At 34.1% G+C, this 12,054-nt stretch overlaps 1 protein-coding gene across 1 annotated transcript; it reads right to left on the bottom strand.

Annotated features, from left to right (window-relative positions):
• Nucleotides 1–4,955: 4,955 nt before the first annotated feature.
• On the bottom strand, nt 4,956–11,372 carry LOC147384195 (UPF0481 protein At3g47200-like). Its single transcript, XM_086426209.1, has 2 exons — nt 9,941–11,372; nt 4,956–5,371 (listed from the first exon to the last, which is right to left on the bottom strand). Exon 1 carries the CDS (start codon nt 11,355–11,357, stop codon nt 9,948–9,950), a length of 1,410 nt encoding a protein of 469 aa, XP_086282335.1. The 5' UTR covers nt 11,358–11,372; the 3' UTR covers nt 4,956–5,371; nt 9,941–9,947.
• Between the last annotated feature and the right edge of the window lie 682 nt (nt 11,373–12,054).

Here is a 12,054-nt window from a genome sequence, read left to right as displayed (position 1 = left end):
ATACGGTATGTGGCAATCAATTTGACCCGATCATCGCAATAATTTGATAAATTTTATAGTCCAATCAAGATTATTTTGGGGCGACCAAAAATAATTCAAAATTTCTAAGAATTTCGAGTTAAGGGTACAAAAATGATCAATGAAATAAAGAGGATGGTTTTGTTCATCATTTTTATTTTTTTAAAAAAAATAAATTGAGCCCAATCAAGGAAATTCAAAAAACAAAACAACTTGAGCATATGTCACCATTAGCAACATTTAAAAAATTTGATTTCATTATTTTTTAAACTTCCCCTTTTTTTAAAAAAAACTTTTACTCTTTATTTTTTATTTTGATTTTCCCCTTTTTTAGAAAACAAATTGATCTTAAAAAAAAATCAAGATAATTTCGTGAGACAGATTATATGCCGCTGCCAATAATCGAACTCATCCGGCACATGTCGAGATCGGTCTTGCTGTTTTAAAACAGCAGGATAACGTCGAGATCAACAGCAGCTCAACGTCGAGATCAACCCTTAACAGCAGCATAATCGTCGAGATCAGCAGTATAATCGTCGAGATCAACAGCTTAATCGTCGAGATCAGCAGGTTATCGTCGAGATCAAGCGTCGAGATCAGCATATAACAGCAGCTAGTCGTCGAGATCAGCCTAGAACAGCAGGCTAATCGTCGAGATCAGCCTATAACAGCGTCGAGATCAGCCTGTAACATGGGATTTTTCGACGAATTGTTCGCCATTTCAGCGCTGTGATGAGAGAGATCTCTTCATGAAATTCTCTAATGGCGATTATGTGGAAATCGGAGTCGAAAACTCGCGTTCGAAATCGGAATCAAAACCGCTTGGTAATGAAAAGAATGATCGGAGAAAACTCCTCAACCACTTGGAAAACGATGTTCGACTGAAACAAAACGCATGGGGAAGATCAACATTGAGTGATCTCTGATTTCCATCGAGCATCTCATCTCACACAGTAGATCGTATTCCCTGCCTGATCTTCAATCCATCGTTCTCATTCGATCAAGTGGTGAAGGGTGACAGCAAACTCGATCGTCCGTTCGAGATTCACGGAAACAACGATCGGTTTTGGAATTCTCGAAGAGCAGAGTTCTTCGGTCTGTTGAGAACGACAGAACTAAATGGGGACGAAGAGATATATTCGGTTATCTTAAAATATTGAAAAAAAAAAAACAAAAACCAAAGAACTTCACTATCGGCACCCCATTGAAAATCATTGGATTTTAAATAGTTCAAAACGACTTATACTAAAGCCACACCATCACAAGTTGCTGTTGACAGAAATTGAAATTTTTTTTTTTTTTTTTTTTTTTTTTTTTTTTGAAACTCTATATGCTGTCAATGGACAGCATGTCTTGCCTAATAAACTAAAATAAAACCGAATACCTACCTAATAAGCGAAAAAACAAATAACTAATAATAAAAAAAAAATCCTTTTTTTTTTTTTAAGGAAAACGGTCAAATGTTAAATCAAGCACACACCCAAATTTTCAATCGAAATATACTTATATATGTAAAAAAAATCATGGTCAAAAAATCTCATCCTCAATAAAAGTATTCCTTCGAAATCTCGCATTATTTCGGATCATTCCGAATGGCCCTTGATTAAACCATAGAGATGATATGTTAAATCAAAGTGCTCCAAGTAGAATCAAACAATCAATGACGTACCAACAAGAATAAAAATAATAAAGAAACAATAACATGAAACTAACTAAAAATTAAATAAAATAAGCAAAACAAATAAAACTAGGTCATTGGCAATGTCCCCATACTTGGGATTTTTCAAGTTTGATCCTCAATGTCCCCAGCGGAGTCGCCACTGAAAGCGCCCTCAATCCGCGGGGTGCGCGGATCCGCTTTTGACCCTTGAGGTTTGGGAGTCGCCACCTAGTTATTGTGGTCTAGGAACCATACTGACTCTAACATGGATAAAGAGAACTAATCTACTATAAAAAATCTGAATTCGGGGATCAAGTTACGGGGTTGGAAGGTGTTAGGCACCAACCCCGCCCGGCCAAAGCCGGTCTCTACTAACTTCCCAAGTAAATTACATTGCTAAAACCTAGATAAAAAAATAAATAAAAATAAAAATTTACCTTTCCGATGACAAGGACTTGGTTCCCTCAGATCTGACAAAAAGAGCTCCTTGTACCGTGCTCCCTTGCTTCGTTCTGTTTCCGGATTTGACTTCGGATCTCTGAGGCAAGGTATCTCCTTGTTTTTGAATCTGAACTCTTCAAGTTCGTTGCGGATTTGGGGGTGTTTTTAGAAGGCTTTTGGGTATTTTCTAGACTAAAATTGAAGGAGGGATGTTAGTTAAGGAGTTGGGGCTCCAAAACTAGGGTTTATGAGGGGCTAGGGGAGCTTCTAGACCTACTTCTCTTAGGGTTTATAATATGATACGAAAATAGGGTGTGAGCACCTCTATTTATAGATGTTTTTAGGGGTTGATTTGGATAGAGTTAGTGTTTAATTAGAAATCTTTTAATTAGAGTTGTGTTTTAGTTTGACTTGTTTTAGGTAGAATTGTGTTTTAATTCAAATTGTTTTAGGTAGAATTGTTTTTAAGTTAGAACTCTATTAGATAGAGTTATTATTTAATTAGAATTCTATTATGACTTTTGGTCTTATTTGATTGACTTTTAATGTTTTGACTTCAGTCTTAATTGATTGACTTTAATTTTCTTGACTTTAGTCTTGCTTAATTGACTTTAATTTTGACTTCAGTCTCACTTGATTGACTTTAATACTTTGACTTCAGTCTTGCTTGATTTACTTTTAACTTTTGGAGAAGGCCCCCTTCATTATTTCTTTAATTCTTTGGACCCCCAAATTGAGGGGTTCTTAAAGAAATATCTCACGAACCCTCAACAATTTTGCCTGAGAGCCCGATTGATCGATTTTTTAGGTTCAAAATTTTAAATTAATTTCATTAATGTTTAAATTTAATTATTTAATGTTTTATTTATTAATTTCGAATTTTTTAATTATGAAAATTGTGAAATTACCGTTTTGCCCCCGGAGAGAACTTTTCACGTTTTAAGTCGGTTTTTAATGTTCTAGGATGTTTTAGAATCAATTTTTTGTAAGGAATTCAATGGAAATATTAGTTTTTGTTATTTATAAAAATTTTTATGTGAAATGATTGTGAACTTTATGAGGGGCATTTTCGTAATTTTGTCAAATTCTGTTAAAATTGGTGAAATGATTTATTTGGTTTCGATTTGTTGTTTTATGTGTTCGAGAGAGTTTTCCTAAGCGTAACGTAGGCTCTAGGGTTGTTTTGAGGTTAGGGGTATTTTGGTAATTTGGTAATTTTTAGTGATTTTTATCGTGAAGCTTCTTTTTGGTCTGCAATATGATGATTTCTATGTTTCTGGGGTCGTATTTTCCTAGCGTAGCATGATTTCTAAGGTTTTGTCAATTCGAGATACCTCATCTGGATTTCTGAAACAAATCTGGTAACAAAGTAAAGCAATGGAATACACATCCATCATTGGGAATCCTTGCGATCGGGTTGACGAGTTGATTAATCAGGCGGATGTAAAAATGGGGTGTCTACACCTGCCTCGATGTACTACAATACAAGGGGGATAGACTACGTTTATTCTAAACGAGATGTGACTTAAGAGTGCTCTTGCTCAGCATCGTGCGCCATCTCTCAACTGGGGATTAAAGTGGCTATTTTTGACTTCAGAGATTTGGGTTGGAGTCTTAAATTATCACTTTGAATACCTACGGTATATCAAACCAATTCACCACGTACCGTCTGATTAAGTACGCTCGAGAGGTATATAGGTGTACTTGGGCAAGGGTGGTTAGATAAATTGCATTGCACGTAGTAAACCTAAAGTCTAGGAACCTTCCCATAGGTCACGACCCGAACCTACTATGAGTGTTCCCAAGTTGCTTTATTCAATCCAACCAGCAGGTAAGTGGGCAGACCGATCCAGACCATTCAAACTAAACCCGCAATATCGGTCCAACACAATGTGTAAAATGTAAATCAATTGGCCCAATCGACAAATGGATCAAACTGATCAACACCAAACCGGTTTGACCAATTGGTTTTACTTTCAAAGATTCAGACTATTTTATACCAAAAAGATTCGATCTTATGGTCAAATTTATTTGTCTGATCAAAGGTTTTATTTCAATCAGGGGTCGACTTGTAATTAATCTTTTTCACCTTCTTGGTCACTATAGACTTATAGTGCATTTGGATATGATATTTTCTACCGGACTTGAGCTAATCAATATCAAAATTTTAATCATGTGGTTAAGAGTAGAACTTTTAAAGTTAATGGTTAACCTTGGTTTACTTCCAATCAGGTAATAATTGCTCCTAGACGTTTTAAACCACAATCTATGTTACTTTGGATCCATCAAAAGAGCATCTTTCTAGAGTCCCATCATCAAGTCCAAGTAGTCCATCCACCCAGAAGGACCTCCTTACTTTGTAAATAAGCGTCCCTGAGTTTTTTTTTTAGTTTCAATTCAGTTTTCATCAGTCTCGAAATTCAATTTGTCATTTCAGTTACGTTAGTTTTTCTTTAGTCGAGTGTGTTAGTCTATGTTTTTTTATTCCAGTAAATAAATAAGCTTTTGATTATCATGCATGCAATAATGATATGAACATAAAATTTGACATGAGGAATGACTCAAGGTTCACTAATCAAGCTTGATAAATATTGAAATTAAATAGTACAATCAAAAAGTGCAAATTGGTACTACCTTATCATTAGAGGAACATGTGAAAACGATAGACCTACTCAAGAAATTTAGTAGTGTTCTCGCAGGGATCTATGAGAATATGTTAGTTATAAGCACCATGTTGCCTTTCATCATAACAGATTGTACCAAAATAGGACAAATCATAAAGTCAAAGGTGATTTTTAAAGTTCATCTGTCAAGAATGATGTAATTGAAACCATCGACAAAGGTGCGAAGATCAGTAAGAAAAGATTCATCATGTTTTTCACTCAAGAGAGAGAGTTCTCATTTACAAAAGAATAAGAAATTTTTTGAAGTTCTGAAAGTGTTGAACGAGTCAATGTCAAATACAAAGAACTCAATCACATTTAATTTCGTAGAAGAAGACTAAAGATTACTCATTCTCAAAAGAAGAGTATACTTGATAGAGCAATCAAGACATCGAGTTTCTAGAATCTTGACCAAATCAATTAGCATTTCACCGAAGGAGGCCTCCTTTGGTCAAACTATTTTCCTATCTTACCAAGAAAAAGTTAATCTTTCTAGCCCTTTGCATCCTTTAAAGAATCAATAGCCTCTTCTTTTTAAACCACACCAACCAACCCTGGGAGGGAAACTTTGCATGAACTACGTTTTGACCTGATTCCAAAAGAGAAAAGAAATATTTGGGTACGTAAGCAACCTGAGAAGTTACTTCAAGCCCGGTTAGAAAAAAAAATGTATTCTCTTAAGAAAAGTGTCATACAAAATAAAAATCCCCTATTGAAAGGTTCAAAATAAAAAAATGCAAAACTAGGGACATTAAAAAAAAAGATAATCAAAAGAATTTACAAAAAGTAAAGAATGCCAAACTAGGAGCATTATAATAAAAAAAAAAGAATATCAGACTAGGGGCATTTTGGAAAGTCGAGCTTTTTACATTTTCTTTCTAAACCATGCCCTAAGCCAACCTATTAAGTCCTCCTAAATACTAATTGACTCGGTTAAGGTGTAGGGAACTAAGAAGCTGTCGAGATCATCAAGAAAAAAAAAAAGAAACCCGCTAAGTTGAAAATCTAAAATGGCGACTTAGACAAAAGTTAGGGCATAACCATAAAATAAAAAGACTTGCTAGGTTAAAAACCTGAAAATGCGACTTAGGCAAAAATCAAGGCATCATCAGAAAAAGAAAAACAAAGCCTGTTAGATTGAAAACCTAAAGAGGCGATTTAGGCAAAAATTAGGGTATTATCAAATAAGGGGAAATGTCTCATCAAGAAGAAAAATTCGGAAGGAATCTTATGTAGAAACTAGAAAATGCAGAATCATTCAAACCACAACATTCGACGAAAATAATATTGAAGTCGAAGAAACTCAGAAGCCATCTTGAACATTTTAAGATCTTTAAGAGTATGTTAACTTGTCCAAGTGAACATTTCAAAATTACAAAAGTATATTTTTTACCATGTGATATCAAAAGCCCTTTAATCAATATTTCAAATTACAACTAAGTCCTTTTAATAAATAATTGTGCTTCTTCATGTCTGAAATAAGATTACTTGGATGAGTCAACTCGGTAGTTCTAGAAGACATTCTAACTTGACTTCTATTTAAGATTTTATTTTTTTTATAATGTATTTTTTTAAAACATTTTTTTAATATTCTAACCAAACGAGCTTTTACAAAAATTTACTTTTCCAATTTAAAAGTTGTAGAATTACTTTCTAGAAGATTTACCAAACATAGCTTTTGGACAAGACCACTCCACGTTCTGGTAAATATTTGACATACCCTAGTTGTCAAACTGGTGACATAACTTCTATAATAACCTGTAATTGGCCAAAATGCCCACATCTATAACTCCTAAAATAACCTGTAATTTCCCCCCCCCCCCCAAAACCCTTCAAAGTATAACTTCTACAGCTCTACTCTCACTTATTTACCCTTTTAAAAACTCAATCGTTTTTATATTTTAATGTCTTGTCAAAATTGTTGACTTTTGTAATGAGAGCTTCTATTTCCACACCAAGTTTTTCTAACACCACCCAACAGTGAAAATTCTTTTATGATCTGCATATGAATTGGGGCGGCGTTGGCAAAAGCTAGTGTGGCAACAGAATCTCTCTTTGTTATAGAAAGAAAAACACTTTCCTTACTACAGAGTAAGATTTTAAGTCTTATTAGAGGTCGTTTTGTTCAAAATGATTACACCATTAGCAAATCCAACATCACAGCCATCTAGAATGTGGATCATCAATTTTTTACCAAAAATATATAAATCACTTTTGATGGATTTAGAAGTTTTATATTGGGCTGATTTTTATGAGGATGATCTTCTCATCATAGAGATCATCCACACAAAAGATCAGCTCAATCTCAAACTTTTAACCCATATTTTGAAAAATGGTTGAGATTTATGAGTATCTTGGTAACACAAATATTGAAGATACTTATCCTGATGATAAATCTCAAGCATTGGATTTTGTGTTTAAAGGGTTGGGATGGGGTTTAGGTAGTTTTATATTAATATCTCAATGTAAAAAAAGAAAAAAAGAAAAAAGAAAAACAAATATATTTAAATAGAAGAGAGGACGACAACAATTTTTTGGGGAGAAACATAACGAGATTTTTTGGCTAGAGAATTTAGCCACTTAGGTTAATTTATATTAACCTCTAAAAAGTAAAATTAAAAATTAAAAAAAAAAAAAAAGGGGCATATATATCACAAGATTTAGGCAATAAATTCATGAAGAGGGATTTAAGTAGTTTTATATTAATCGACGCACAAAATAAATTTAAAATAGAAGAAGATGACGACAATTTATGGGGAAGAACATTAGGAGATTTTGGCTAGAGAACAATGAAGAGGGATTTAGCAATTTAGGTAATTTTATATTAACATCTCAAAAATAAAATTAAAAATAAAAAAAGATATGTATCAGGAAATTTAGGCTAAAAATTAATGAAGAGGGATTTAGGGTAGTTTATATTAATCTCTGAACGCACAAAAATAAATTTAAAAAAGACGAAGATGGCAACGATTTTAGGGGAGAAACATCTGGAGATTTTGATTAGAGATCGATAAATGGGGATTTAGCCATTTTGGTCATTTTATATTAACCTCTCAAAAAGAATATATATATATATATATATATATATATATATATATATATATATATATATATATATATATATACGCTTTACCAAACATGTTTTGTCCTACATGGGTTAAAAGTTTTTGAATATGCTGCTTTTTTGTGAGGATGATCTCTATGGTGAGGAGATCGTCCTCACCAAAAACCAGTCCATTCCAAAACTTCTAACCCCATAAAAAATGGTTTACAAACAACGGACGGTCCATGATTTTTCAACTTGTAAACATAGGGCTAGAAATTTCGAAATGGGCTGATTTTTGGTGAGGATAATCTCTACGATTAGAAGATCATCCTCACCAAAAATCAGCCCATTCCAAAACTTCTAACTCAAGTAGGGCAAAACACGTTTGGTAAAACGTAGGGTAAAGTGTAGGGTGTTGAACATTTCCCTATATATATATGGGTCCCGTTCAGCACCCTAAGCTTTACCACACACTTTAACAACGTGTTTTGTCTTACATAGGTTAGAAGTTTGGGAATGGGCTGATTTTTGGTGAGGATGATCTCTATGGTGAGGAGATCATCCTCACCAAAAATCAGCTCATTTCAAAACTTCTAACCCCATCAAAAATGGTTTACAAAAAATGGACGGTCCACAATTTTTCAACGTGTAAACATGGGGCTAAACATTTCGGAATGGCTGATTTTTGGGGAGGATGATCTTCTAATCATAGAGATCATCCTCACCAAAAATCAGCCCATTCCAAAACTTCTAACCCATGTAGGACAAAAACGTTTGTTAAAGTCTGTGGTAAAACTTAGGGTGCTGAACATTTCCCATATATATATAGGGAAATGTTCAACACCCTAAGCTTTACCCTACACTTTAACAAACGTGTTTTCTCTTACATGGGTTAGAAGTTTTAGAATGGGTTGATTTTTGGTGAGGATGATCTTTATGATTAGAAGATCATCCTCACCAAAAATCAGCCCATTCCAAAATTTTTAGCCCCATGTTTACAAGTTGAAAAATTGTGGACCGTCCATTTTTTGTAAATCATTTTTTATGGGGTTAGAAGTTTTGGAATGGGCTGATTTTTTTGTGAGGATGATCTCCTCACCATAGAGATCATCCTCACCAAAAATCAGCCCATTCCAAAACTTCTAACCCATTTAGGACAAAACACGTTTGTTAAAGTGTAGGGTAAAGCTTAGGGTGCCGAACGGGACCCATATATATAGGATTAGGATCCGTATACACATAAAGCTACTCATAAAACTACAACTATTTTGTCTTATATGGGCAAAAATTTTTGGAATGGGCTGATTTTTTGTGAGGATGATCTCTAAGGTGAGGAGATCATTCTTGCCAAAAATCAGCCTATTATGAAATATCTAGCCCCATGTTTACAAGTTGAAAAATTTTAGACCGTCCAATTTTTGTAAATCCGTTTTGATGGGGTTAGAAGTTTTGGAATGAGATGATTTTTTGCAAGGATGCTCCCCTCACCATAGAGATCATCCTCACAAAAAAACCAGCCTATTCCGAATCTTTTTAACCATATGAGACGAAAACATTGTAGCTTTATGAGTAGCTTTATGTGTCTACGAAACCCAACCCTATATATATATAGGCTAGAAATCGGAATAGAGCTACAATGTTTTTGTCTTATATGATTAAAAAGATTTGGAATAGACTGATTTTTTGTGAGGATGATCTCTATGGTGAGGGGAGCATCCTTGCAAAAAATCATCCCATTCCAAAACTTCTAACCCCATCAAAACCTAACTTTAAAAAACGAAAAAAAAAAAAAATTTACTTAGTGAACCCCAAAAACAAATTTGGGGGGGCCCTTTTCCAATTGTGGAGCTTAGGTGATTGCCTAAATGGCCTTATGCTTGAACCGGCCCTGGGAACTATGAATCTGATTGTCTTTAACAATCATATTCAGCTTATCATTACATTGTAAGAAAAAAAGATATCTCCAGTAGAAAAGAAGTAACAAAGACAATCTCCTCTAAAGGAATGGCATATACAGAGTTCGATAAGATTATTTATACTCCTAAATGATACAAATAGGACAATATAATAACTTCATAAATAAAGTTAAAAAAAAAAAAAAAAATTACTTACCTGGAGATCAATGGATTGTGAAGTAGGTTTGAGTAGCAGCTAAGCTGATAATACAAATTCCAGCAAAGAAACCAATAGCAGTCCAGGGGCGATTGAAATGAGTGTGTAAAAATTCACCGATTAATACCCTCATTTTGTTTTTGTAATATAAATGAATGCCTTTTATAACTTCTTCGTAGGTTTGAGGCTCATAAAGCAATCCCATTCCCAATTCATTGAAGAGATTGGCCACTTCTTCATTACTACCAAGGCAATTGATGATTATTTCCTTAGACCGCAACTCCTTCACATCGTCAGCATGATCAATCAAAGAATCCAATAAACATATGTAGCCAGTGATTTTATGACCAATGTTGGCATCTGGACACATCTCATAGGCAATCAAGTTAAGAAACTTGCATTTGGTTAGATCATCTATGATCATTTGAGGAAGTGTCAACTTTTTATAAATGACCGCGTAAGTTCTAAATTCAATGTCACGTAAACTAGTTGTATGACTTTTATCAAACTTAATTCCCACAGCTTTAAGCTCCCTTACTGGAGGGTATGAAGGTAAATTGTCAAAGCTAGGCTGGGCCGCTACTGTACGCTGTGAAGCCGAATTGTCAGAGCTGGGCTGGGCCGCTTCTGTAAGGTTTGAAGCCGAATTTTCAGAACTGGTGGGATCGGCCTGATTGGGACGAATGACAGTCCTAGCGCAGTGCACCAATTGGCCATAACAATTACTTATGAGGCTATGAGGAACTTGTGAAGGGGAACTCGTGAGTAATTTGGTCCGAAGAAGGTCAAGGAGATGATGGGGAGGATCTTTTCTAATAATGGAAACCTCGCTATGATAATCGACATAGGGATTAATGTACCGATGGACAAATTCATCGATCTTGTTTACACCTTCATCACTACGAGGGTATCTCAACTTCATCAATGCCTCGAGAACCACATATGGGAGTTGGTTCTCAAGCAAGAACAAATCTCTCAGTATGGAAATTGTATTATAGCCACGTGTTATCGACTCATATAGTTCACCACTTATGAAGTTGTGGATGAATTGCATAACAAAGCAACCATCTAAGATCATCATCTGAGTGAATTCTTCATCTGAATGAATGTTAGTAATAATGGTGTCTTTGGCATAGCACTTTTTGGCTTCTGCAGTCACACGTGCAACCTCTTTATAAAAGTCTTCTATTTTTGTATTATTCTTGACACAATCTCCGACAAATATTCGAGTGTACTGAGTCTTAATTTTTTTATTGTACTTGGGTTCATTATGGTAATAAGGACCAATCGACACCATCTCAGGAGTAAAGCATTTCTTGTATGATTCGATCTCTTGCAGCCTTTCTTGTACCCTTTGAATTTTTGGCTTTTTTTCATCTGTTGTGTGTTCCCCTTGTGCTTGTGTTGTTTCATTCATTATGTTAACCAACCATTCAGCGTTACCTCCTGGGAGGCTAGGTACATCTGTGATGTCTCTGCCAACAAAACACAAAAAATGACACTAATTTTGTAATTTGGCATAATTTCATTTTGACCCCTAACTTTTTTATAATTGCACTTACCTCCCTTATCTATGATAAAATTACTTATACCACTAATAATTATCTAAATCGAGTAAATCATTTATATAATAACTATAAAATAGTCAGAGCATATGACTCCTCTCATTCATGATTTTAAGAAAATGTACGAAACTGAGATGACTCACTGAGTCATCTTAGTATTGTTGGTGAACAAACATGATATTCAATGTGTAAACGTCTTATATATGATACGAGTTGTCCGACATTTTGAAAATATATTTCGATTCAATAAAATTTGGACTAATCAACCAAAATTTTATATTTGTTATTAAAATAATTTTTTCTTTTTCTATAATTTAAACATTTATTATTATCTAAATAAAAATAAAAAAATTTATCTTTACCATTATAATGAGAGAAGGTGGAGTATGAATGGTATGACAACAAAATTAGAATGATCATAAATGTCCCCACTTTTATATTTAAATTTAATATAATCAAAGTTATTTTTGGTAAAAACTAAGAAAAAAGTTGTAACTCAAACGTCATTCTATTTTTAAAATTACAAAAGTATCTTTTTTACTATGTGAT

Source organism: Akebia trifoliata, chromosome 15 (genome assembly GCF_017979445.1).
Source record: "Akebia trifoliata isolate Shusen 1 chromosome 15, ASM1797944v1, whole genome shotgun sequence".
In the NCBI taxonomy this organism is placed as follows: Eukaryota; Viridiplantae; Streptophyta; class Magnoliopsida; order Ranunculales; family Lardizabalaceae; genus Akebia; species Akebia trifoliata.
Note: the sequence above shows the minus strand (reverse complement) of the source record. Positions and strands in the feature narration are given on the sequence as shown.

Bases quoted from the DNA above. Each gene is read 5' to 3' on its own strand.
- LOC147384195 (XM_086426209.1), bottom strand. From the start codon at position 11,357: ATGAATGAAACAACACAAGCACAAGGGGAACACACAACAGATGAAAAA.